At 37.9% G+C, this 25,146-nt stretch overlaps 1 protein-coding gene across 4 annotated transcripts in view; it reads left to right on the top strand.

Moving 5' to 3' along the window:
- The window catches only part of ACSL3 (acyl-CoA synthetase long chain family member 3), a 73,381-nt gene that overhangs the window by 23,187 nt on the left and 25,048 nt on the right, over nucleotides 1-25,146 (top strand). For all 4 annotated transcript variants that reach the window (XM_054982468.1, XM_054982467.1, XM_054982466.1 and 1 more), the window contains exons 4-10: nucleotides 1,226-1,649; nucleotides 8,773-8,950; nucleotides 19,729-19,838; nucleotides 22,036-22,174; nucleotides 23,250-23,406; nucleotides 24,487-24,610; nucleotides 24,890-24,961. In XM_054982468.1, coding sequence (XP_054838443.1) covers nucleotides 1,290-1,649; nucleotides 8,773-8,950; nucleotides 19,729-19,838; nucleotides 22,036-22,174; nucleotides 23,250-23,406; nucleotides 24,487-24,610; nucleotides 24,890-24,961 — 1,140 coding nt within the window. In that variant the 5' untranslated portion in view covers nucleotides 1,226-1,289. The remainder of the gene's footprint in view (nucleotides 1-1,225; nucleotides 1,650-8,772; nucleotides 8,951-19,728; nucleotides 19,839-22,035; nucleotides 22,175-23,249; nucleotides 23,407-24,486; nucleotides 24,611-24,889; nucleotides 24,962-25,146) is intronic.

The following is a 25,146-nucleotide window of genomic DNA, read 5'->3' as shown; positions in this document are numbered from 1 at the left end:
TTCCATTTAGGGAGGACAGATGGGGGATGGGTTGCTGTGCAAATACAGTTGATTACTGGTCAGGACCACCAGTATCTTTGGCCATGTTGCTCATTCAACATACTGAGGGCTTCTTTTTATAAATAGTTTTTTAAGTCTATGCCAAGAACACAATCCCCTTTGCTACATACAAATGAAGAGTAACATTGTTGTCGTTATTCTGAGGTATAAAAAGCATCTGTGCCAAACTCCTTCAAAAAAATTGATCTTTTGCAACTTGATTGTGTTTACATTTCAGAGGAGGGGGGCACCTTTTAAACCTTGGTGAGAGTCTTGAGCTAATCTTCGGAAATCTCTCTGCATCTTTCTCATACTGCTCCAAAGCCTGCCCTGGATTCACTAGATTTCTGCAGACAGATTTCTGTCCATGGAAAGTATCTTTCTCCCACTCTCCCCTTTGCAGCCCCAAATACCTCCCAAAAATGCTGTTCCTGGGGTCCCCAGTTGCACTCCATGGGCAGAAATCCTATCTGTGAAAACATTGTTGGATCCAAACCTCTGAAATGGCATTCCTGAATACCTATTTAGCTGGGTACTGGGGAAAAAATGATGCTTATGCTTGGGAATGCTTGGGATATATTTGGATGGAATCTGTTTTAAGGCTGGAAAAGTATTTCAATGCATGGCTTAAGAAAATCAGCTAGAAAATGTATTGAAATAATACATTAGTTTTATATACATTGACCACCACTACATCTTGTGCTTAGAGATACAAAGAAGACCTTATATATAGTCTCCATATATACTTTACAAGGGTGTCGTTCTGTTTAGGATTGCACTGCCAGCCATTGTTGGAAGGACTGGGCTTGTGATACCTGAACTATCTGGTATTGGTTCATCTACCCAGCGCTTACAATTCTAACTTATAGCTGGTCCCATACCCTGCTCTTAGGGCTCTAGTAGAGATCTGGTATAGTTCTGTACTTTATATCCCTTAAATGGTGGGTCAAGGCCCCAGATTTGAAGGAAGTGTTAAAATATTTAACAGTAGTCATCCATTTTTGTTTGGCCTTCTGTTTTATTTGATATTTATATTTCTGTCTATATTTCTTTAAAATGAATGTGATTTTAGTCCAAAAAATCTTTTTAAGTATTTTTGTGACCAGAAGTGATCAAATATGTGCTTTCAGTATATGAGAGTATTTCTCATTCTCTCCCCCCCCCCTTTTTTTTCTTTCTATTTCAGGACTTTGTTGATCTTTATGTGATATATTTGTCAGGCTGTTCTGAGTAGTTTATATTCTTCAAAAATGGACACAATGAAGCTAAAGCATACTATCAACCCTTTTCTTCTTCATGTTATAAAGTTTGTAATCCTGATATACACAATTGTAACCTATATCCCATGGTATATATTTTCTGGATCAAGATATGCAATTGCCAAATCAAAGCAAATTAAAGCTAAACCAGTGAATAACAAACCAGGTAGTCCATACAGATCTGTTAACAGTTTGCATTGCTTAGCATCTGTATTATATCCTGGATGTGACACGCTTGACAAAGCTTTCAAGTATGCTACAAGTAAATTTAAGGATAAGAAACTCTTGGGAACACGGGAAATCTTAAAGGAAGAAGATGAAATCCAGCCATCTGGAAAAGTTTTTAAAAAGGTACGTTGCTCCTCTGTTTTTATTTTATTTCAATACAACTGAAGAGAAGAAAAACTGAAAAGTTTTATTGTGTTGGTATTCTCTTTAGTGAGTCAAGAAATCTTAAACAGTATATGTGTAATGAATTTGTACTATGCTGGAAGAACACAGGCACGTTGGGTTTCCAAACTGTTTTGCAAATAAAAAGTTGTGTTCTTTGGAAAGATTGGTCAAGCAGAAAAGCCTGCTTGTTGAACTGGAAGTCTCAGAAGGCTTGGCTGTACATTGAAAATTCTTGCAAGTATGAAAAAGATTTCTTTCAAACACTGTTTACAATTGAATAATTTAATAGGTTAAAGTATAAATTAGGTGTTTTAGCAATACACACACACATATACATACACACATACACACACACATACACACACACATATATAAAAGGATATTAAGAAATTTATATGTTTTAGGGTATTTTCATATTTACGTACTTGGTTCAGGAACAGATAATTTGCAATATTTGCTTCCTTGCTTGGAAGTGGTAGCTCTTTCTAAGGCTCATATTTGGTGTTGCAATTCCCTGTTGACCATTTTTACTGGGATAGATACAGTTAAGGAGGTGTGCTTAAAAAAATAGGAATTTTTCAAAATTGGATATTGGGAAGACCAATTCACAATATTTGGCTCCTCCCGTACTGTTTTTGTATTTGGACCTTTTCTTTTCCCCCAGGATTCTGAAATTACTCAGATTTATTATTCCCTGTGGGGCAGTCTTCTCATGGGGCTGGGGGGTGTGTGTGTGTTTTTCATTGAAATTACAATAAAGTTGCAGTGAAACAAGGACTGCCTGTCCTCTAAAGACTCCCCCCCCCCATGTTTCAAATACAGTCACGGGGTCCAGTTCTATGGGTCCCTGAACAAGGTGCCCCCAGCTGTTCTCCATTGTTTCCTATGGTAGAAAAAATGCAGTGTTTTCTCCAGGGCACAAGTCTTAACTAAACAAACGAGAGCAATCACTGACCAAAACCCTCTCATTGCAAATTGAACCAACAAAGCCCCAACAGAACCAACATCAAACCAGAGAATCTTAGCTGAACCAGTGCTGACCCAGACAATCCTGGCAGCAGGATAGAAGTAAGGCAGGAAACCTGCAAGAGGAGTAAAATAAGCTGCTGTGACCTTTAAAATGGCACATCTGGTTATTCCAGAATATTTATGGGATTACTTGGGACCACCAGTGCCAGTATATCTGAGAATCCCAGATGATTGGAATTCCCAAATATACCTGAAAAATACCAATAAGGTTTTTTTGGGTTTATTTTCAGACCAGATATACTGAATCACACACCTCTAGGTAGAGTAACTGCTGAGCAACTATTTCCCTTCTCACTTTCAAAAGTCTCTCAGCCCTGTTGAGTATCTTCCCAGTGACTGTATCATAAACAGCCAGACACTTGCAAAGGCTTTCCGTATCTCTTTACTGGGATAAGTTGCTTCTGGCCTTGCAAGAGGTCTATCAGGCTGGAAGAACAGTGGCAGTAATATCCTGGAGGATCACTTTATCCATTGATCACATTGCAGTTTGTATGAAAACGTTGCAGGCAGTTTTTCAGTTGTACTTTAGTTTTACTTCCAGGGCTTTTTTGTTTTGTTTTTGGCATTAGAGAATCTGTGACCATGATGAACAGCTAAACTAGGTCCCATCTTACTTTCATAAACAGGAGGGGACAAATCCTCTTGCCAGGTCACCTGGGGCAACTCTCTCTCCTTTGCCAATGTCCTTGGCTAGTACAAAGATTCCCTCCCCCTAGTTCTCTATGCATTACAGTAACCGTAGAGAATATCTCTGCTGGACACGACAACAGACCAAATATTCCCTTCTGCAAAGTTCTCTGGGCTTTTTTCACACAACATTTTAGAGAAGAGAAGAAATAGCACTACTATTTTTCTATGAAATATGGCATGAAGTAAAGTACTGTATCCCTAATCCACCCCCTTTCAGGCAGGTCTCCAGGTACCTGGTTGCATATGTGTGTGTGTGTTATGTGCCATCAAGTCACCTCCGACCTATGGTGACACTATGAATGAAAACCCTCCAAAATGTTCTATCATTAACAGACTTGCTCAGATCCTGCAAACTGGAGGACGTGGCTTCCTTTATTGAGTGAAGCTGTCTCGTTTTAGGTCTTCCTCTTTTCCTGCTGTCTTCCACTTTTCCTAGTATTATTGACTTTTCCAGAGAATCTTGTCTTCTCATGGTGTGACCAAAGTACCATAGCCTTAGTCTTGTCATTTTAGCTTCTAGGGAGAATTCAGGCTTGATTTGATCTAGTACCCACTTATTTGTCTTTTTGGCTGTCCATGGCATACGCAAAACTCTCCTCCAGCACCACATTTCAAATGAATCAATTTTCTTCCAGTCAGCTTTCTTCACTATCCAACTTTCACATCCGTACATGGCAATGGGGAATACCATAGTTTGGATTATCTTGATCTTGGTTCCTAGAGAGACATCTTTATCTTTAAGGATCTTAATCTAGCTCCCTCACAGCTCCTCTTCCAAGTCTCAATCTTCTTCTGATTTTTTCATTGTTGTCTCCCTTTTGGTTGATGATTGAAAGGAATAGAAAATCTTGAACAATTTCAGTGTCCTCTTTGTCAACTTTAAAATTGTGTAATTCCTCAGTAATCATTACTTTTGTCTTCTTGATGTTCATCTGTAATCCTGTTTTGGTGCTTTCTCCTTTAACCTTCATCAGTAGTCATTTCAAGTCTTCACTATTTTCTGCTAGTAGTGTGGTGTCTTCTGTATATCTGGATTGCATATGTAGGCCCTGTGTTTTTTAAGTGTCTCATGACAAGCAGTCATTCAACAAACACAGATGTGATGTGTGAATGAACTCAAGTTCAGCAATCTCAAATTGTAATCCTCTCCTGTTTTAGAACTGCCACTTTTTAGGTAAGCAATGGAATGTCTTGGAAGATTAAAATGTTCTCCCACTGGTTTTTGAGTGCTGTTTTTATTTTTTTGACTTCTTTTAAGCATCTGATTTATGTCCATTCTTTTGCATCAGGACTGTGCAATGTAGAGAGTAGAAAGGCATTGCTGACATTTGATAGCATATATAACACTGGAAGATGGTATAACTGGAGTTGTTAGGTCCAGCAATTGTGTTGTCGTAGTAAATAGGACAGAATTGGCATCTTGGTTTATTGTAGGCCTTGGTCCCAGAGGCTGTGTCCATATTAGCAAGTACATTATTGTAAGTGAGGAGTTGCTTAAGGTTAGGGAGCTGTCTCTGGGCAAGAAAGGCATGTCTCCGAACACTTGTGAGAGGAGTATCATTGTCCAGTGTAGGTTGCAACTAATTAATGTGTTGAACTGTCTTGAGCTGAGAGCTGTATGTAACTACCAATGATGTTCTGTTTTTGTTTTGTTCAGGCCTGTCTTGCAGCAGGTTATCTCTTGGTATCATTCTAACTTTACAAGTCCATTTCCTTACTAAATTAGGGAAGTAATGTAATTCCAAAAATGTCTGTTGTAGATCCCGCAGGTAAGAATCTCTGTCAGAGAAATTTAGAACAGATCTGGCTGTAACACAAAGCTTGGCTGTAGACAATGGATTGTTTGATGTGTTTAGGATGGTGACTGGAGGCATGTAAATATGTTTGCCAGTCAGTGGGTTTCAATCAGTAGGAACACTACAGATGACCTAGTGACCCAAACTCTTCCAGTTTGTTTTTCACCTGCAACTACTTGGTGAAGATTTATTCCTTCAGATCAATGGCACAGTATTGGGCACTCAGAAGGCACTTCAATATGCCAATATTTTCATGGCTGAATTTAAGCAATCCTTCCTCAACTTCCACCTGTTAACACCCCTCCTGTACCTGAGAGTTACTGATGACATTTTTGTCATCTGGACACAAGGGAAAGAAACACTGGAGGAATTCCACCAGGCCTTCAGTATCTTCTACCTCACCATTAACCTGACCATGAATCAGTCCACACAGTCCATGTAATCGGCTTTTGTGGATAGATTAGCATTTTTTGCTACTTAGTAAGATTTTTTTTTTTGTAAGTATAAGTATCAGATGAATGCTTGGCATTAGGAACCCTTAGGTCATTCTGTTATATAAGTTGTTAAACTACCAGAGAGCTGAAAAATGCTGAGACAGATTTGCTTACTTTTTCTTGAGAAAGAGGAAAAAAATGGGCTGATTGAAGACTTTAAGCTTATTTATTGACAAATTCTCTTTTTATAAGCTACAGAAACATTTTGGCACTTTGGACGTAAAGTGCAGTCCAGAGACCATTAGCACTCCTGTGTCTGTTTAGTTCGTGTGTTCCTGTCCCCTTACTAGTTGTCATTGATTTTTCTACTTTTTAAATAATGTTCTATCTGGATTCTGGAAGAATCTGGTAAGGGTTGTATAGCTCTAGAAGCAGCTGTCTGCTCATGTGTGTTTTCTGTGTGAGTTTCTGGATGGGGACAGAGGAAGCAGTGAAGGGGGCTCAAGTTCTTTTCTCCTTGCTATCTGTAGTAGCATGAAGGGAGAAACCTCACTTTGGCTGTCACCCTCAATCCATTGGCTCTGACCCTGTCCTCCTTTCCACAGTTGTGTAATTGCTTGTGGCTGTGTGTGTGTGTGTGTGTGTGTGTGTGTATAATTACTGTTAGAGCTCTTCCACTCATCTTTTCCCCTCTGCTACAGAGGGATAAATCACAGAAGCCACCCATTCTCTCTTCTTTAGCAATTCTACCAGCTTTGACATGGGCGGCATTCAGACATCACGTCAAGCCCTCATTCTGAGCCTGAATGCAGACAAACTCAGCTTGTTTCTGGGCTCCTGTGCCCAGCAAGGAGCAAGGAGTGCACATGAGCCTGGCAGTAACCCTCGTCAGTGCATATTCAGGCTCAATGTAATGACTGAACATAGCCACATAGTTCATGTGGTGGCTATAGTGGGAAGAATGAGCTGGCAGACAGCATTACAAATCACATACACTCCTCCCACAACCTGAAACACTACTCTGTTGAAAATGCAGATTCTGGTATAGCAATATAAACATGGGAAAGTCAGACTTTTAAAAAATATGCATGTAGGTAGACTCTAGAGAGAGTGCACCAGTGATTTGATTATGCTGCAGACAGCTGACACCCTTGCTGCTATTCTGTTTTCTTCCATAGGATGGTGGCATTGGATTTTCTTGCTTGTAGAATGGGTTTTCATTCTATGCTGTAGAACCCTGTTAGATTTTAAAGTCTTATTTGTATTTGGCTGTCTGATCAGATTTGTCTTATATTTTTCTTCCACTCTTTAAAATAAATATGAACTTTAAAAATGATTAATCTGCAGTAGTTTTTTTTAATTTTGGTGTGAGAACTGCAAACAGCTGAGCATTTGCAGCTGACAAAGCATATACTGTCTTGTTTAAGTTGGCTTCCAAAATATGTGTGGTTACAGTCTTCAGCATTTATGCTGGTGGTTCACAATTTGAGTAAGTATGGCATTTTGAAAAGTATGCATTTCCTTACTGAATTAAAAATAAAGCCATCAGAATGTCATGTACTACAATTGAGCACATGTTTATTCAGAATTAAATTTTAGCTGAGTTAAATGGGAACTGTTCCCTAATGTGTGTGCTTGGGATTGTGGCTTTACAGTATAATTTTCTGCGGTTACTCCAGTCTAAATCCATTTATATCAGTGGGCTTAGATTGGGTTAAGTTTGTGTAGGATTGCATACTTAATAATCACATAAACGCCATACAGTATCTAATTTATTGTTACATCATAGTCAACGTATACAGACTAAAGTTTTAATTAGTGTTGCACACTAGAGGGCAGTATCTTATCAGTTTATGCTGTGTATAAAAAATTTACCAAAATTTTGTAAATCACAATATTTGCTGTTATCTGTTATTTATACAATGCAGTTTTAGATGTGTGAATAGCAAATCTGAATAAATAAAGCTGTCGGATAAGCCACCTGAAACCTTTTTCTTTTTAAAGCCACTATGTTGCTTGGCTAAAGAGCACATGGACTACCCTTGGCAGTCCATGGACAACCTTTGACTGTCTCTGGCAACCGTACTAGCAGAAGTGCTAGTGCATTTAGTAGACGTCACCTCGATCTTTTGTTTTCTATAATATACTGTTGTTTTTTTAGAACAAAATATATTTCAGACCTGTAGCTGAAACTTAGGAATCTTAAGTAGTTGCAATGAAATGCTAGAGAATGCCAAATAATAAGACACATTTAAATAATATTACAGTGAGATTTAAGTACTCCTGGTTTCTGTAGATGGCTCAGCATACAAAATAATACCAACACAGGTTTTCCCCAAATAGAGCAGTTGAGTGAAAGATCGTGAGTTTGTCTATGGCCCTTACATAGCAGACAGGGAGTGATTTTGCACACGTTGGATAATGCACTTCCAATCCTCTTTACAGATCACTTGGAACGAATTTTTTTGTGTGCAGAACAAAAAATCCACCTTAAATGATTGATAATGTGCATTGAAAGTGCATTATCCAGCAAGTGCGGAATCAGCCAGTGAGTGTCCCCGCAGACCCCCATAGAGTGTCTCCCTTCCATAGCAGACAGCTGAATTCTTCCATTTTTTTACAGACCATAAATATCTTATGGTAAAGTTAATAGATTTTATGGCTACTGAGATTTTTGAAACAACAGAAGAGGCCTGATCCCACTTAATTCCATAGGTGGCAAGGCCTTTTGCTTTCATGGAGGTTTTGCAGAGTGGCTTCCCTCACAAATGCGATGAATCATTATTCTTGAGTAGCGCATGAAGATAATTTTAAAGATTTTTGTTATTTGTGTAGTCCCAGTTCCCTCGACTTGCAGAAGAAAGACAATAAGAACATCCTCAGAAGTCCCTCATTGATTCTCTTACATTTATTATTATTGTTAGTTTTTATTATTTGTATAGCACCAAATCCATGCACAACGCTTTACAGATTAGCATTAGCAAAAAGGTCATTACCTGAAAGACCTTAAACTTTGGCTCGTGGTGAGGGAAAGGGTGAAAAGACCAGGATGATGAGTTGGCTGGGCTGCATGAATGCAGCTAAATATTTAGGCTTAGTTTCTGACTAAAAGTCTATATTGTTTTTAATCAGGTCATCCTTGGAAAATATAACTGGCTTTCGTATGAAGATGTTTACAATAAAGCTAATAACTTTGGGAGAGGATTAGCAGTGTTAGGCCAGCAACCAAAGACAAACATTGCCATCTTCTGTGAGACTCGAGCAGAATGGATGATCGCTGCGCAAGCTTGTTTCATGAACAACTATCGGCGTAAGTATTTTATTTGTCCTATGTTGTTCGTTCATTTGTTCATTATATTTGTGTCCTGTTTTCAAATAGTATATGTCAATTAAGAGACACGAGTCTGTGCCCTCAGGTGGATAAGTGGAAAGCAGATAACAGAAACCAGTCTTCTAAGCATTTGTATCCAGTTGAGGTCAAGATGATCTTGTTTTACTGGTGGTACTTCTGGGATGGTGAGGGTAACTTCCCAGAGGTCTTTGGGCCTTTGGTGAGTGGCAGCAACCAGAATTGTCATCTTACTTGCTTTTGCAGCGCCTGTGCAGCTGACAGAAAAGAGTTCTTCCTTGAAGGGGGTAGGTGAGAAGAAGGCTTCCCGTGGTTGCTCCTCCGGTTGATGGCTGTGGCCAGTCTGGTCTTCTCCTTTCCAAGGTATTCCTGGGAGGAATATCACCCTTTGTATATGGATTAGCTTTCAGATCACTTGAGTGGCTACATTCACTAACATAGAGGCTAATATAACTAAATTAATGCAATTTAACTCTTCATTCTGAAGATTCTTCCCATATCCCCTCTCCCCTACTTGTATTTAGTGAAAACAATGGATTGGCAGGAAGCAGAACAATAATTACTTCAAGGCCTTTGTGTCTTTTTATCATGCGTGGTCACCAGCACATGAATTGGAGCAATTAAAAGATCCATCAAGGCGACAACAGTAAGATTTGTGAACGCATCGAATTAACGGTTCAGTCCTAAACAGAATTATGCCCTTCTAAGTCCAATCAAGTCAAGAAGGGTGTAACTCCACTTAGGATTGCACTATAAATTAGGTTGGCATAATAGGCCGTTGTAAACAATTGCAGAACGTATTTTGGATCCAGTAATTCTTTCCGGGCAGGTCATGTTACAATCACTGTTAATGGAAGTTTTGCTGCTTCTGCCTCTTGCCCTACTCTTCACAATCCCATCCCAGTTTTTTCTTGGGATTGTTGTCAGAAATGTAGAACAAACACACACATCAAGTAATATAATCTATATTTTTTTCTAGGAATTGGATGTGCAGTCTATGTTTTTTTTTATTATAATAAATGTTTATTGGATGGATCAATATATGGTCAAATTAAGATACAAATATAATCCATTTCAATTCCCATGAATATATTCCCACACCCCCTCCCTTCCCCCCGTTTTCAATGTTGACTTCCAACAGCACTCCAACCCCCCCGTTATTAGTAACACATTATTTCTATACGAAAGTTGTTCTTATCTTGTTATTAGTAAAGATCTTAACTATATCTTATCTTACTTAGTATCATTAAAACCCCTCACAAGGCCTTAATTGTCCCTTAACATCCCATTTCTTTTCCATATATTTTTTCAACTTTTTCCAATCTTCCAAAAATGCTTTTGATTCTTGATCCTTCAAGTTTCTTGTTAGTTTGTCCATTTCAGCCATGTACAACAATTTGCTTGTCCGTTCTTCAATTTCAGGTATCTCTTCTTTCTTCCAGTACTGAGCATATATTATTCTAGCTGCTGTTATCATGTAATATAACAATATCTTATCATTTCTGTTAACATCTTCCAAATGCAAAGATAGTAACAACATTTCTGGATTTCTAGCAAGATTATAGCGAAGTATCAAAGACATCTCAGCACATATTTTGGTCCAAAAGTCTCTAGCCTTACGACAAGTCCACCACATATGAAATAGAGAACCTTCATGCTCCTTACATTTCCAACACTTATTAGATAGCTGTTTATTGGCTATGGCTAATTTTTTCGGTGTTAAATACCACCTGTATAACATTTTATAGCCATTCTCTCTAATACTGGTACATGTTGATATTTTTAAGGTATTTTTCCATAGTTGTTCCCATGCTTCCATCGTTATTTCATTATTACAATTTATAGCCCACTTTACCATTTGTACCTTGACTGTTTCATCTTCTGTAAATCACTTCAAAAACAATTTGTACATTTTAGAAATTGCTTTACTATTATCTCCCAACAATAGTTCTTCAAATTCTGAATTCTTGGTTCTAAAACCTTGTCTGAGTCAAATAAGTCTTTAATTTGTCTATATTGTAACCAACCATATTTGAATGGCAACTCCTCATTTGGTTTGAGTTTCACCTCCTTATCTGCTATTTCTGTTAGGTCCTTGAGGGTAAGCCATTCTCTTCCTTTGTATTCTAGGTTTGGGTTGATCACCTCAGCTGGTATAATCCACAGTAGTTTCTTCTGATCTATAAATTTTTTGTACTTTAACCAAGTCAACAGTAAATTTCTTCTCAAATGGTGGTGCTGAAACATTGCATCCATTTTATTCTTATCGTACCACATATATGCATGCCATCCAAATAGTTTATTATAACCTTCCAAAGTTGGTAATTTATGATTGGTTAACGACACCCATTCTTTTAACCAGACTAGACATATCGCTTCGTGGTAAAGTCGAAGATCAGGTAACTGCATTCCACCTCTTTCCTTAGCATCACAAAGTACTTTCAGCTTTACTCTTGGTTTCTTTCCTGCCCACACAAATTCCGATATCATCTTCTGCCATTTTTCAATTTGTTTTTTTGTCTTTTATAATTGGTATTGTTTGCATTAGGAACATAATCCTAGGCAACACATTCAGTTTGACTGTGGCAATCCGACCGAACCACGATAAGTTTAATTTATTCCATTTTATCATATCTCTTTCAATTTGTGTCCAGAGCTTTTCATAACTGTTCTTAAATAAATCAATATTTTTAGCTGTCAGCATTATTCCCAAATATTTAGTCTTGTGTACCACTTCACAGTTTGTTAATTCACTCAGTTCCTGTTGCTTCTTCTTGGTCATATTCTTGGTTATTATTTTTGACTTCTTTTTGTTTATATAAAAGCCTGCCAAATCTCCAAATTCCTTAATTTTATCAAGTAATCTTGGCAAAGTTTGTAGTGGATCTTCTGCTATAAACATCACATCATCTGCAAACACTCTTAACTTATAAGAAGATCCCTTTATTTTTATTCCTTTTATATTATCATCTTCTCTGATCTGCCTTAGTAATATTTCTAGGACCATCTCAAATAATAATGGTGATAGTGGACATCCTTATCTTGTTCCTTTTCTTATTTCAAACTTCTCTGTCAGGTCGTCGTTGACACAAATTGTCGCTCTTTGTTCCTTATATATTGTTTTTACTACTTCTATAAATTCTTTACCTAGGTCCATCTTTTCCATTAATGCGAACATAAAGTCCCAGTTCAAGTTGTCAAAGGCCTTCTCTGCATCAGCAAAGAAAAGGCCAACTTCTTTGTCTGGTCGCTTGTCAAAATATTCAATGGCATTTATAACCACTCTCAGGTTGTCTTTTAGTTGTCTGTTTGGTAGGAATCGAGCTTGGTCCTCTCCTATAAAGTCCATTAGCCATATTTTAAGTCTGTCTGCTAGTATTCTTGCCATTATTTTATAGTCATTATTTATAAGCGAAATTGGTCTGTAATTTTTCACATCTGTCAAGTCTAGTAATTCTTTCGGGATCAAAGCAATGCTCGCTTCATTCCATGTATCTGGAAGTCCTTTTCCTTGAAGTGTATCATTCATTATATTTTTTAATATCGGTACAAGGTCTTCCTTCATTACTTTGTAGAATTTAGCTGTGATCCCATCTGGTCCTGGTGCTGTCCCAATCTTTGCTACTTCTATTGCTTGTAAAATTTCTTCCTCTGTTACTGGAGCATTCAGTCTCTGTTTCATTTCTTCTGATATTTTTGTTAGGTCTATTTTTTGGAAATATCGATCTATTTCTTCCAAATTCACTGCCTTACTTTGGAATAGTTTCGCATAATATTTATAGAAGGCCTGTTTAATTGCCTGATGATCCTTCAGTTCCTTTCCTTCCTCAGTTATCTTGCTAATAATTTTCTGCTCTTTTTTCTTCTTCAGTTGCCAGGCTAGGTACTTCATCTTAACCTTCTCTGACCCATTGTTGCTTTCCATAATATTGGATTATGATCTGAACTAACCCTTGGCAAATTTCCACTTTTTTTGTATTTAAAGCCAGCTCTTTTGATGTCCAGATCATATCAATTCTTGAAAATGATAAGTGCCTCGCGGAGTAGTATGTAAAGTCTTTGGCTTTAGGATTGTTTTTAGAGATTGTTTTTGCCTGCGTGTTATAGCTACAGCTGAGCAGGATTTTTGCAGTGAAACTTTTCTCTGTTTCTGGGGAAGCAAAGAGTATGTTGTGCATGTTAAAAAAATACTGCCTAACTTGCATTGCATTGAAAATTATGGAGGCAGTTACATGGAAGCTATGGTACATGCTATCTAGTGCCAATTGGAAGAATTTCTGTACTGTAGCAATGGGGAATAACTATTTGGCATGATAAAATAACTGTGTCCTTGCTCCTGAGTCTCACTAAGTATTTTCATGAACTGTCTCCTTCTTAGTGCTGTAGACTCTCTAAATAAATATGAAATATGATTTAGTATCATAGGAGCTATAGAGAATGTACAAGGGATCCAGGACTGCTCACTTCAGTTTTTTGGAGTTCTTTACTTTTAAACTGCTGTTCCTTTTATGTTACTTGATTTCATGATGTTGTATTGCATCTTGCATGATGTGATGTCAGTGAGTAAAGTGACCATGCATGAGTGTGTGACTCAAGTCATTCTCAGGGTCATCTTTTGCATCTTTATGAAGAGGCTGGAAGGGATGAGTTCCAACTCTGCCATGCACCCCTGAATCCAAGGAGAAGAAGAACAGTTCAGATATATTGAGGTCTACCAACATAATGATTGTTTTGGTCACTTTCTTTTCAGTCATTTTATGGTGTTCTTTTGTCATGGACATCATTTTAAACTAGGAAAATATGGACTTGTTTGAAATATTATTAAAATACACCTATGTTGCCATCTTTTACAGCATACTGCCTATGCTCTCTCTCTGTGGGTTTAAGACTCTTAGGAGAGGGAACGTGTTGCAGTGGAGCAGTTGGCCACATTTGCCGGGACTCTGAGTTTCCCCTGGTCTGTCTGCTTACTACTTGTTGTTCAGGTCACGCCTAGAGCAACCAAATGGACCTTGATGCTAGGCAAAAGAGTAGAGCTGGTAGGCAAACATGGGAGTGGGTAGAAATCATGCTAAAATATTCAGTATCCCAGTTTAGAGATTCTCAGATTCAAGTAGGAAGATGCAGGTTGCTGAGTGTGAGAATCAGCTACCCCACAAATATTTAGGTTAAGGTGAGGTTGGGAGATCCCAGAAAGTATACTGATTTTTAAAGGAATCTTGAATTCAGAGTTTGAGAAACCTGTAATTAAGGTAATTTTTCTCTAGAAATGAGTATGTTACTGGTTTTATGATACAAAAAGGCAGCTCTATTTGTGAGCTCTCATCATGTCCAAAATCATATTTTCTGTTGTAGACATGTAACTTTTTACCTTTTGTTCCCCTTCAAAACAAAATATTCTCCAAATATTTAAGTAACTCAGAGCCTACAATCGGATTAAATTGCCTTAAATTTGTCTTAAGCTGATTTAGTCCAGGAAGAATTGAGGCAGCTAAATTGTTTTAAATTTTTGTTTCCAGCCTGACTGAGCTAAATTCCAGTTCTGTGTTTGGCAATTCATATATTCTTCATTAATATTTGATTAAAATAAGGTATTTGAACCCTCTTTTCCCAAAGAACCCAAATAAGGTTTTGTGGCCTAACTGACTGTTACTGCATTTATCCTTCCTCAGTAATTTAGTCACATGCCAGAAATTTGATATCTCTATCTATGCAAAGATGTACTTCATCTTTGAAGTGATTCCTGTGAAGGAAGTGAAACTCTTGGGGGATATTTTAAGATGGAATTTGAGCAGGAGTGGATAGTAGGTTCCTGCTTCTTGATCTTTTCTGAAAAATCCCTGTGGATTTTTAGTCTGACATAATGTTTTCTACATGTTTTCCACTGTGATACTTACTGCAGAAGCACTGCTTTAAAGGAGTAAAGTTTACCGGGGAATACCCTGTGAGAAGGCAGGATCTATGGATTCTTCTGTTTATTAATGTTTTAAAATTGTAATTGAGAACCTGAAGTGTCAACTATTGTATGTTAAAAGAGTCTTCAGAAATACTAAAAATTCTTTCTAAGATAATTTGATAAACTTAGTTCAGACCATCAGAAACGACAGTTTAATTTTCAAGAAGAGACTTTCATTTGTTACATAAAACTGTGGCAAAAAATGGAAGCATCTGTTGTAGAGAAGCTTGCATCTGAATCAGGATGTCACGCGGGATGGTGAGGATTTAGCTGGACATCTCAACTTCTTGAGACGTGCCTCAGCTCACAGCATGACACATCATTTTGTGATCTCAAATGAATGAACTTGGCTGACTTATTTTCTGGCAGATGGTAATATGGTCATATGCTTTTCACGTAGTCATTTCTAAACACTGAGTTGCAGTCAAAAGACAGCATGAATTGGATTTTTGCAAGGAAAAACGTTGGCGATAACTGTTTTGGAAAAGTAATTCTCTTCCTATATTGTTCATGTGCTGGGTTTTAGCTTGCTCTGTTTATGTTTGTGCATGCTAATTCATAATCTTCTGTGTTTTTCCCCCTGTAATCCACACATCCATCAGCATAAAAAGAACTGGGTTTTTTTACTGTATTCATACATGAAGGCAACAGCCTTCTTCCACTGCTGCTCCCTAACTGTACTAATTCCCTTTTAAATCCAGCAAAGGTGACAGCTGTCTCCACACATCTTGCAGCTGTGAATTTCATAAATCGATCTCACATCATGTGAAGTACTTCTTGCTTTTTTAGCTGTCCTGTCTCTACTGCCAGTCAGTGTCATTGATCAGCTAATATCACTGAGGTCTAGCATTACTGGAGAGGAGAGAAAACATTTTTTTGTCTTTTTTCTCCATATCATGCTCAGTTTTATAAACTTCTGTTGGATCTCTATTTAGATGTCTTCATTTTGAAACACTCCAAACTCCTATTTATCTTTTTAGTTATTTGGGGATCAATGATAGATCCCTGTCAGTATGAACAACTATATTAGTGTTTCCTTCTTCAGGGCTTTTCTTATGTTCTTATGTTATTATTTGCTACTAGCCACAGTGGCTAATGGGAACCTCCATGCTTAGACAGAAAACCTCTAAAACCAGTGCTAGGAGGCAACATCTGGGGAAAGCACTGGTCTCTGTCCCCAGTTTGTCAGCTCTCTGGGACAGCCACGGTGTGAAATGGGATACTGAACTAGGCAGACCACTGGTCTGATCTAGCAGGGCTCTTCTGTGATATCATAGTCTTGGTTGTTGTATAAGGTTGAATCCTGTGGAATTTTTTGCTGATTTTTCTTTTTCGCCCACTGCATTGGCAGCCCTTCAACACCAACCTCTTGCTGCTCCTAGTGGATTCCTTGCCTCCTAAGAGCAGTATTTTAGGGCACTTTGCAGGCTGCAGTACAAGAGGAGGAGGTTATGCTTGCATGTATGGAATTTAGACAGGATTCAACCCATAATATTTTTGTAGAATTAAGTAGTGTTTTTGTGTTTGCTTTGTTATATATTGGACAGTTTATGCTATTGTATTTGAAACCAGCTTCATATTAAGTAGAATTGTCTTTGGAGAATTTTTTGCCTTGGATCACTGTTTGATAGTAACAAATATGCAATTGGAAGTTTTTACTTTATAGTTGTTTGTAACATTTAATCATGTTTCGTGTATGCATGAGGAAGTGTTACGTATTTTGGCTGGTCAGTGGCAACTCGGCAGATCAGGCTGTGTGATAATGGCTTGCAGCTGCTGTAGCTCACTTCATCTCTTTCTCCATGACGTCAGTATATCACTTTGTAAGGGGACAGACTTTTTGTCTTCATTAACCACTGAATAGTTTTTCACTTTATTCTCCCCCCCTTGCTGTTTAGGTGAATTAACAAATATATCAGTTATTATTCAAGAGATTATTACCCCCCCCCCCATCTTGCAGAAATTTGGCCTGAGGAATCTTGTGTTTACATAACAGGGGTCACTGTACTAAATAGAAAGAGCTCATGGGAACTAATAAAGGCAATCTTTTGTACTTTGCTCCCACCAAATTAAACAAAACAATGTGCGTGTGTATTTGCTCTGCAATAATATGTAACTGTGGTTCATTGTTAAATAGGCTTTTTTGTTTTGTTTTAAAGTTCAATAGCTCACTGAAAAGAGGCTTGGGGGCATTAGTTGCATTTTTTTTCTCATATGCACACCAAACTGCATCAGACTGTTTGTTGAAGGTCATAGTATTCAGAGTGTAATATTGGATTATATGACTCCTGTCCTATGTTTAAATGATTCCAGGAGGGCATCACACTGGACTTAGTTTAGAGTTACACATACTGTTTTTGTTTGCCATGGAGTTACGTTCTATGAAAATTGCTCCATGATAATGCTGCCAACATATTTCATCAGTTTTGGTTGTGAGATGTTTTCAGTATGATCTATTTGTAACAGAGACATGAGACTGTGTTTAAGATTGACTTCACATTCCTTTAGCATGTATGCTAATTGCAGCTAGTGCATGCAGCAATTTAAACGTATTAACTCAGAAGTAAGAGCCAGTGCACATGTTATGATCTCAAGTGCAATTGGAAAAAACTGCCTCCATGTGATGAGATTCTCCTGTTGTTTCCATTCTGGCATGAGAATTGCCAACAATACTACTGCTTCTGAGAAGCAGGTACATAGAAGTCATGCCACAGCAGGGATAAGTCCTCCCATGGAGGCTGTTTTCAGAAAGGGCCATCAATTTGTAGCTGACTTACAGCAAGCCCTGCTGGGTTTTTCAAGACAAGATACTGACAAGTGGTTTGCCATGGCCTGCCTGTGCATTAGCAACCCTCGTCTTTCTTGGAGGCCTCCCATCCAGTTATTAACCAAGGGCTGACCTTGCTTAGCTTCCAAGATCTGATGAGATTGGGTGACCTTTCTTTAAATTTAGTGACTGTCAACATTTGGCCTCCTTGTATATTAGGGGAAAGTAGCTGGTCCCCAATTCCCCACTTCCTTTGTTAGTTACATCAAATTCTCAAAGTGGCCAAATCTGTGGATACTTAAAGCTGGAGATGGGCGCCATGAATGGACAAGACAGCAGGGCTCATTTCAAGGGGGAACGCACAGGAACGCAGTTCTGGCAGTTCCCCAAAGAGGTCACATGTCTGGTGGTGACATGCCCCGCCCACCTGACTCTCGGCCATTTTGGGCCCGTTTCAGCCTGGTTTGGGGCCGAAATGGCCCGGATTGGGCCTCTGACGAGTGGTGAATCACTCTCCCTCTCAGCAGCAGCCTGATCCTGACCATTTTGGGCCCCTTTTCGGCCATTTTCAGCCCCCTTTTGCCATTTTGGGCCCAATTTCGGCCCTGAATGGCCAGGATTGGGTCCAAAACAGCCAGGATAGGTGATGTCAAGGAGTGTAGCATATGCAAATCAGTTGTGCTAATGAGTTCCTCCGGCTCTTTTTCCATGAAATGACCCCTGCAAGACAGATTTACAAACCTGAGCAAAAATCTGAAATCTAATAAATAAATACACTTGGGGTTAACCCCCCCTCCAATAATAGAAGCAAAGCCTATAGTTTTAAGAAACAAATACCTTCTGTGGCTGTTGCTACGCAAACACAACAGTATTGCCTGTTGAAGTCTTGGTCTCTGTCAGTAAAAGGCATGGGAAGGGAGCAGGACAATTTCTAGGGTTGTTTTAGCCTTTGAGGGAGGACTAACCAAATCTAAGCCTGGTACAATTTGATGTCACATGCATTCCAGGACTCACCCAGACCCAGCAGTGCACTTCAGTTCAACAGCAGCCACCAAGTAAAAGCCAATGGGGTGTGGTGGCTAAAGTTTCAGACTAGGATCTAGGAGACCCAGGAGACTCTGCCATAAAAGCACACTGGATGTCCTTGGGCTGGTCACACACACTCAGCCTAACCATCTCACAGGATTGTTGAGGGGATAAAATGGAGGAGAGGAGAATGGTGTAATCTGCTTTGGATCTCCGTTGTTGAGAAAGGCAGGGTATAAATGAAGCACATAAATAATATAGCTGAATATGGTGGAAGATAAAAGATATGTTGGTTGGTGTGTGGGAAGGAGAGGAAAAAGCAAGAAAAGATGAAGTTTTGGGTGTCACCAGGAGGAAGGAAAGATACTATAGAGTGTGGTGGGGGATACAGGGGGAAGTGAGGTGCCCCTGGCAAGGCTTTGCAGGTTCTTTACCATGCAGCTGTGCCTAGCCCAGCAGCCAGAGCTGCTCCACTGGGCCATAGTTTTCCTGGTCGAAGCTGACTTGGGGGAAAGGGAAGAAAGCTGAAGACAGGTTTGTAGATAAAGGTAGATTGGTTGGTGGGTGTGAAAGGGAATGTCTCCAAGCACTCATGGGTCCCCTGCTTGTTCTTTCTATAGTATGGTGTGGCAGATATGCGAAGTGTAGGGTAGAAATCTGTTCATACTATTTGTGTGTGTAATGCTTTAATGTTCCTACTATACAATTAATCTGAATGAATAAAAATTTAAAGTAGCTTTCTCTGTGTATTTGTGAAAGGGAAACAAAAGATTCTGCTTTAGGGCTTAAGAAGCAGAGTTGCACTTCTTTTGAGGAAATGCAGCCAAATATACATGAAAAAAATCAAAATACTTTCTGCATTTTCTGCTTCTCCACAAGTTTTGCATACTGAAATTGATACAGCCGTACTAAGGAAGCATTTTCAGTATGCAATGTGTGTGTAGGGGGCCTGGACATCTCTAATAAGAAATTCATTATTCATTTTTCTAGTTGTTACATTGTATGCTACTCTGGGTGGTCCTGCAGTAGTACATGGATTAAATGAAACTGAAGTGACAACCATTATTACTAGCAGGGAGTTGATGCAAACAAAATTGAAGGTAAGGAATAATCTTGTGTGGATGTATTATATGCTGTGTTTTGTTTGCTTATTTATTATAAAGGGAAATAATTTATGAATACTGCAGAATTTATTGTTCCTCATCTCCAATAATTTGGTTATACTATAATGTCAGACCATAGAAATAGAAACTCTACTGATAACTTGCAGAATAGAATTGTTAGGTTGCTGAATATGTAAATGGATAGTTGTCTGGTACTTAAACACCACAGGATTGGTCTAGGTTTTTAGCATAGTCTTTTTGGCTCATTTCATAGATTCTAAAGATAACTCTAGCTTGTATGCTTTTGCAGATTTTTTTAAATTTATGTTATTTGTACTCCACCATTCTCACTTAAACTAAAGGCAAATTACATAGTGTAAGCCAATATAATTAGCAACCAGGACATTCAATAAACAATGCAATAGGGTATGCAAATGCAAATTTGCAGATTTTTGAAAAAAAAACATACAGAAAAAATCATAACAACTAACTACTGCAAGTAAGACTCATAAGTGTATCACAGCTGTATATGCTTCAGTTTCAGTTTTATTATACAATTAGGGATGTGCACGGGGGTAAAAATTTGGTTTTCCTGCTTTGGTTTACCCGAAGCGGGAAAATAAACTGTAAAAACCTGAAAGCCAAAGTGGCAAGCTGCTTCAGCTTGAGGAATTTAAATCGCTTTAGGGTCAACATGCTGGCCCCGATTTGGAACCACTGAATCTTTACGGATCAGGTCTGATTCGGGCATTTATCTCAGATCGGATACCCGAAGCATACACCCCTAATTACAATCCAAGAATTCAGATCGCTATATACTGCAAGATATAACAAGTGCATTAATTACAAATTTAAACATATTTAAGGATTAAATACAACTATATATTAAAATGAATAAAATCATTAAAATCTAATTAAAATTTCTTAAAAGAGATCATAATATTCTGTCTGATTACAGTAGCCAAGGCGCATAATCTTGCTATCAAAGTACCAAGTCATAAACCACAATTACACGCAATTTAAATCACCAGTTAGACTACTATTGTTTAACAATTAAGGAATGTAAACAGGGAAAGTCCATAAGTACCATAAAGTTAACTTGGCGCTTAGTTGTTTGTTCGTTGTTAGAGGAAAAGGAGAAAATGAACATGGCTTGGTCCGACGAGGAGCTGGCTTGACCCACCTCATTTCCAGATGTTCTTTTTTCAGGGACCTGCCATTCTTAATGCATTGCTCCCAGGATGAAAAGATCCATATTCTCCTAATAAACTTTCTTTAACATAATTAAAAAGATATGCCAAGAATACAAAAATAATTTACATGATATTTCCAGCCATTGACATGGATTAAGCCTTTTGTAAAATCTAGGTATCTTCCAGTTCTTTTTAGGTCATCCAGCTCCATGGGTTTGGTTTCTTCCCCAAGGATAGGAGAGGTAAAACAAAGGTAAAACATTGCATACATTGATTAAATCGTTATGCAGTTATACAACATAAATACTTTCAATAGAAGTGGAATAAAAGGCCAATATTTTTTTAAAAGAAGTATGACAGTTATGTGGTTGCTTCATATAGAAATTATGCCCAGTCTCAATGTTCCCCATAAAAGGGCCATTAGATGCCTTAAAAAAAAAACATAAGCTAAAATCTTGTCACAGCACATTTATGATCTATACTCATGGCATGTTAAAAATATATTTCACAGACCATATGCTCTGAAACATTTGCCATTTACTAAAGGATTTAAAGGTTGCCATTTACTAAAGGATTTTGTAGTGGCAGTGATACTTGTGGCTCCTAGTGGCAGATAAGTTGTGATATTATAGATACTATTTTGTGAATATTCTTTTGGGTAAGAAAAGTTTTCAGCAATAGAATTTAGAAACCCTTGATTTCTGTGAGTTACGGTGCAAAAGTAGGATGGTCAAGAAAACTCCAAGGAGTAATAGACTTGCCAGATCCATGCCTTGAAAAGGTTGTATATTTTAAGTGTTGTGTTTGGTCAAGGTATAAATGCCAGCACTAGCAGAGTTGACAATTTACCTCTTTTATGTTCTCTATGACCTTATCTGTACTAACTTTATGATATAAACTTAGTTAGAGAAGTTAAAAAAGCAAAGGAAGGCAATTCTACATTCTCTTCATCCTTGGGCTGAGAACAATTTTAAAATGTGTGTATGTATGCTTCTCTGCAGAGTATTGCATCTCAGGTTCCGCTACTGCGCCATATTATTACTGTGGATGGCAAACCAACAACGTGGTCAGAATTCCCCAAAGGTGTAATTGTTCACACTATGACATCTGTTCAAGCTATGGGGGCAAAAGCAGAAAATAGTATGTATAGTTCTCTGCTTTCTTGATCACTTTTTTGTCCTTCCTGTAACGATTTTGGGGGGAGGGGGGAGAAAATAGAAAGGAGACAATCAAAGGCATGGCAGTTCTGGAAGGCTACTGTATCTCCAGGTGTTCTGCTAAGGTGTACCCTTAGAGGGTAGGTAATAAATATCTTCTGTTCTGGTATATGTGTGTGGTTCCTTATTGCTACTGATGGTCATTAAGTCTGAAGTTTCTATGTGAACATAGACTCTGTTACTGAACAGAATGGAAGTTCCCACCTGCATATATTCCTTCAGTGTAAAGTTTTGTGGCTGAAATATGAAAGAAAGGCAGGAAATGGTCAGTTCTTGGATGTGTTCATCAGAACTCTGAAACTACTGTCCCCGTGGCCCCCGTGTATTTCCAGAATACATCAAATTTTTATATACATAATTATAATTCTTTGCCTCATCTGCCATGGATGAGAGGGGAAAATGCTCAAACTACCTGAAAAGATGAGTCAATAGAGAAAGGCCTTTCTAACTGTTGTAACACTGCAATAAGTTGCAGAATGTTATAGTGTCTTTATTGCCAGGTGTCATTAGAACAGGTTAGGTGGTTGGTTGATTTAGATTAGGTGAATTCAGTTCTTGAGGCAGGAAGGTTAATTGGAGGACCTCTTTGGGTTGCAACAAGCCACATATTTGAGGTTGTCTTCAATGAAGGAAGGATGCATAATTCTTTCACAGTGTACATTTTGGTTAGGATTCCTGTGTCCAGCAGGTGGTGGGACTTGATCCGTAAGAGCTTTGCAGATTTCCCATGGTTGGCATATAGAAAAGTTAGATTTGGTGTAATTCAAAATGAGGATTATTGTTTAGGATTTCCCTTCTCTAAGAATTCAGAGTGCTAGAATTTTTCCAAAAGGCTTTGGACATAAAAAATAGTTCCATAGTTGAACTAGATTTTTTAAATATACTTGAACAATTACTCTTGTAACTTATTTATTTATCATTGTGGTAACTTAATCATTCTTGCAATTTCACTTTATATACAACTGCTTTTACATTTTTTTCTGATTTTTTTAAAAAAGTGTCACTCAACAAACAGAAGATGAGACCAGTACCATCAGACATTGCAGTCATTATGTACACAAGTGGTTCTACAGGAATTCCCAAAGGAGTCATGATTTCACATTGTAATCTTATTTCTGGTATAACTGGAATGGCTGAAAGGATTCCTCATCTGGGGTATGTATCAAATCTCATCATCTATACATGGCTACTTGTTTGTTTTGCTTTTTTTACATTCATAGAATAATGGAAATAACTCTCTTATTAACACACAAGCTTTTATTATTTTATTAACATATTTGTAGTATACATGGAGAATATGTTTATTTACTTAAAAGTATTTATTTGCCCACCTTTTTTCTAGGCAACTTGGAACCCCATGCTCAGTTTATCCAAGCTTTTATTCTGGAACTGAAAAATAAGCTTATTTACGCAGACATAAAATGTTTGTATGTGGCTAAAATTCTTATTTACTAATCTTTGTTTTGATTATTCAGTAGAGGGCAACACTTTTGTTTGCAAGCCAGACAAAAGAATAATTACTTTTCAGGTATATTTCAGAAATGATTCATCATTGAAAGGTGAACCCTAGCCTAAAAGTATTCTGCAACTTGAAAATTTTGTTGAAAACTTCAAAACTGCCTGTGATGCAGATCTTTCTCAAGCTTTTTCATTGCCTTGGCCAACACTTTGAAGTGACATAAACTTGATTCATGTTTCAAGTAAAACTACATTCTCCAAGGAAACAACAAAATAATATTGGTTAATGGAAAAGTCCGTGTCACTTTAACAGTGCAGACAAACTGTACAAGACTGTAGGAGGTTGATCTCCAAGGAAGAGAGTGCCTGTGGGAAGAGAGTACCCAGTCTCATGGTAAACAGGAGCCATTTGGTTGTACTTAAGAAGAACCAGCATTATCATCGGCCACCTGCACAGTGTTGCTACGTAAGACTATTTCTTTTGCAAAGGCGCAATACCAGAACATGATTTGGATCATGTTGTTGCAATCTTAGACTTTTGGTCAGTGGTCATATAGGACTTAGAGTTCTAGAATTGAACTGTGGAGACTTCAAATGTGCACTCAGCCATAAAGTTCACTGAGCTACTCTCTTTCAGCCTCATCTATTATTTTGAGGATAAAATGGAGGAGGGAAGGACCATGTATGCCCTCTGAACTCCTTGGAGGGAAGGTGGGATTTTTTAAAAATGGGAGGAAATTCGATGGTTAACACAGTACATGCTGTAATATTTTTCAGAGAGAAAGACACTTACATTGGATACCTGCCTCTTGCTCATGTTCTGGAGTTGAGTGCTGAGCTTGTTTGCTTGGCCCATGGATGTTGTATTGGTTACTCATCACCTCAGACCCTAAGTGATCAGGTAGGTTGGTTGCATGAATCAGAGCATAGCCGTGAAGAGTACCTACTAACTTTTTCCAAAATATATCTAAATATGACCTTAACTATTTGTATTTAAAATTGTATTTGTTTTTATTTAAAGTGATATCACTGTTTTGATATTTATGACAAATTGAATCTTAGATATTTTCTAACTAAACCTTTTTGTGAAACATGATGTTTTAAACATGTATCATTTGTATTGAGCAAATTATGTGATTTGTGATGTGGGTTAAATTAATGTTACTTTATTTTCTTTTAGTCTTCTAAAATAAAGAAAGGAAGTAAAGGTGATGTTTCTATACTGAAGCCAACTCTAATGGCTGCTGTGCCGGTAAGCTTCATTTTTAAATATATATTTTTCAGTTATAACATAAAAGGACAATCTTTTGAGAGCAGTTTCCAAGTAATGCTTACTTTCTCTGTTTCTTAATAAATAAAAACATATCAGGTCAACCATAGAGTTTTTTTTGTTTTATTTTTCATGAAAACATGCTTAATTCTTTCTTGAACTGTACT

The sequence above is a fragment of the Eublepharis macularius genome, chromosome 6 (assembly GCF_028583425.1).
Source record: "Eublepharis macularius isolate TG4126 chromosome 6, MPM_Emac_v1.0, whole genome shotgun sequence".
In the NCBI taxonomy this organism is placed as follows: Eukaryota; Metazoa; Chordata; class Lepidosauria; order Squamata; family Eublepharidae; genus Eublepharis; species Eublepharis macularius.
This window is presented reverse-complemented; position numbering and strand designations above follow the sequence as displayed.